The sequence below is a fragment of the Echinops telfairi genome, unplaced genomic scaffold (assembly GCF_000313985.2).
Source record: "Echinops telfairi isolate 266 unplaced genomic scaffold, ASM31398v2 ScPeMD7_70;HRSCAF=299, whole genome shotgun sequence".
Taxonomy (NCBI): Eukaryota; Metazoa; Chordata; class Mammalia; order Afrosoricida; family Tenrecidae; genus Echinops; species Echinops telfairi.
Genome location: NW_022103968.1, coordinates 62,533,528 through 62,536,313, shown reverse-complemented (window position 1 = coordinate 62,536,313; position 2,786 = coordinate 62,533,528). Strand labels below are relative to the sequence as shown.

Here is a 2,786-nt window from a genome sequence, read left to right as displayed (position 1 = left end):
GGATCGCAGCCCAACGTGTAACCACTGTGCCACCAGGGCTCCTTGTACTCATGTAAGGGTATATAATAGTTCTTCTTTTCTCCTCGGTAGAAAATATATATATAAAAGACTAAATGGTAACTTTTACCTGGGAGGCAGGAGGTGAATCATTTTCATATTTAGTACCAAATGCCCAAGTTCACAGCCTCCAAATTCCTGAAAACCCGCAGGGGCTGCATCTGGGGGGACAGGTGGCTCGAAGCGGGACCCTGCCCAGGGCAGGGGTGGCTTGGTGGTGGCATTCACACCTCCCCTGGAGGCAATCCAGGTGTGATCTCCAGACAGCGACCCTCCTATACAGACACGACCCGTCTGTCAGTGCAGTGTGCGTGCTGCTATGAGATTGAACTGGCCTCCGTGGAGGTTCTAGACTCAGATGAAGGTGGAAGAAAGGGGTAGCTATCTCCTGCCTGGTGGGTGACCTCCTTTCAGCCAGTGGAAGCCCTGGGGGTCACAGCAGCCCGGTCTGTTCATGGGAGTCGCGAAGGGCCAGGCAGTATTTCCATGGTAACCTAAGTTTGTTGCTAACAAGAGGGACCTCAGTGAAGAGTGGACTGGTCTCCCAGAGGCAGGCTCCGGGCACCAAGGATGCACAGAAGCGTAGACTTCTACCGCAGCAAGAGTGCTTCGGAGTTTCCCAGCGTCAGCCCCCACGAAGCCCGGGAGACCGAGGTGCCCCTGCCTGTGAGGGCTGCGCCGGGCAAAGCCCTCGGGGCCCAGTGCTGACAGGGCTCACACGGGCTGGGCAGCTGACTGTGCTCACCGTCCCCCACTCTGCTGACTTTGTCAGTGGTTTGGGCAAGGGCTGAAGGCACGTGTCCAGTAGCCCTGTCCCTGGGGGAGGCAGGGCCTGGAGGCACCATCTCACACCGCTGTTGCTGGGAGGTGCTGTCCACTCAGTTCCGACTCAGAGGGACGCTGTGGACAGCAGAACAGAGCACGGCCGGGTCCTGTGCCGTCCTCACCATCTTTGCTGTTTGAGGTCACGGTTGCAGTCACTATGCCAGTCCATCCCATGGAAGGCCTTCCTTTGCTTTACCAAGTGTGATGTCCGTCTCCCGGGACCGGTCCCTCCTGATAGCATGCCCAGAGTACAGGAAACACTAGGAATTCACCCATTGCTACCCCTAGCCCCCCAACTGAGAGGAGCCCCTGGAGGGCAAGGGCTCTGTTCTGTCCTCCCAGGGCCCGCCCCGGCATACCCAAGGGCCTGAGTAGCCCAAGGGCCACCACAGGGCCAGACACACAGTGGGGGCTCCATCAGTATTTGCTGAGCGATTGGATGAGTGCGCTGTACACAGAGCCCAGCCGATGGCTGCGTGTGTGTGTGTGTGTGTGTGTGTGTGTGTGTGTGTGTGTGTGAGTGATGGGTCTGGGCCAGCTCCCTCAGGGATGCTCAGCACCAGTATGGGCTGAAATGAGGCTCAGAAGGGCCTCGAGGTGTGGTCAGGGTGAAGGGAGGCCAGAAGCAGGGACCACCCAGGGCGAGCAGACAAGCACCTGTGGTGGCCTTGGCATGGGGGTGCTATGCCCCAGGGGAACTCACAATTGCTGTCCCAGGGTCCCCAGCTCATTACCCCAAAGGGCAGTACTGGGGCAGGGCCTTCCCAATGGCTAGCCCAATCCTTTGGGGACATGGGATCAGAGCCTAGCCTGAAGCAAAGACCTTTCACACCCACAGGCCCCCTCAGAGTTCACGTCAACACCGCCCCTCCCACCCTGCCAATCTGAGGGCCATCAACCCTGCCCATCCTCCTGTGCCGCTTACACATGGCCGGTCTCATGGGCCACCACGAAGGCAGAGGAGAAGCCATCTTCATGGTTGAGGGCGCAGCTCCTCAGGGGGTGGCACATGCCGGTAATGGGCGCATACCCTGCTGGGAGAGAAGGAGAATGGGCAGCAAGAGGTCACCGGCAGGTGAGGGGGGACACTTGCCATGAGAGGGACAACTGAGCCTGGTCACTGCCAGATGGTCCCTGAAGGGGGAAGGACCTTTGCAAAATTCTTCCTGGCCATAGAGCAAACTTGGGACACACTGCCCCGACATCCTAAGCTTACGGGCTCCCTTGTGTTCACCAGCTGCCCAGAGTCTCCAGGCCCCTGCTCCCAGTGAGGCGGTGAGATTCCAGGCAGGGCTTGGGTCTGCATTTCCCACGGCACCTCCAACCAGCCAGTGCCTGAGGCAGGCAGGCACTCAACAAGCAAGCTCTTAGAGGACGGCAGAATCCGCTCGGAGACAAGCACCAGTCCACCCTCCTTGCAGACTTAGGGAGTGAGGCTCAGAGGGCATGGGGTGTGCACTAGGACTCATATTCCAGGTGCAGGACACATGGAGGCAGGAAGGATTTCTGCTAGAGCAGTGGAGGGTGGACTCGAGAGGGATTTACTGGGGTCTGGAGCTGGGCTTTAAGGGCAGGGGAGGTCTGCCCGAGGGGGAGAGGGGACATGTTGGTGGAGATTGTGTGAGTCACGTGCAGAGATGGTGGTGAGAAGGGCCTTTGGGGAACCCATGGGGCTGGGCTGTGGTCCCTGCCTGCCTTGACTAAATAGATACGATCTGCTTTCCAGACTGATCTATGGCTCAGGGGGCTAGGAGGTGGGGGTGGGGGTGCAGGGAAGGTCTTGCAGACCCCCTCCGAGGTGACAGCAGAGAGGAGAGTGCCCCCTGCTTCGGCCTCAGCCCAAGCCTGCAGCCACCCAGGCAATGACCCCATGTCTCCCAGTGGCTGAGCAGATCTTCTGGTGC

General features: G+C 59.3%; 1 protein-coding gene across 1 annotated transcript in view; it reads right to left on the bottom strand.

Annotated features, from left to right (window-relative positions):
• ADAMTS14 (ADAM metallopeptidase with thrombospondin type 1 motif 14) overlaps positions 1–2,786 on the bottom strand; it is a 134,754-nt gene that overhangs the window by 26,507 nt on the left and 105,461 nt on the right. The window contains exon 8 of the mRNA XM_045291686.1: positions 1,808–1,913. Coding sequence (XP_045147621.1) covers positions 1,808–1,913 — 106 coding nt within the window. The remainder of the gene's footprint in view (positions 1–1,807; positions 1,914–2,786) is intronic.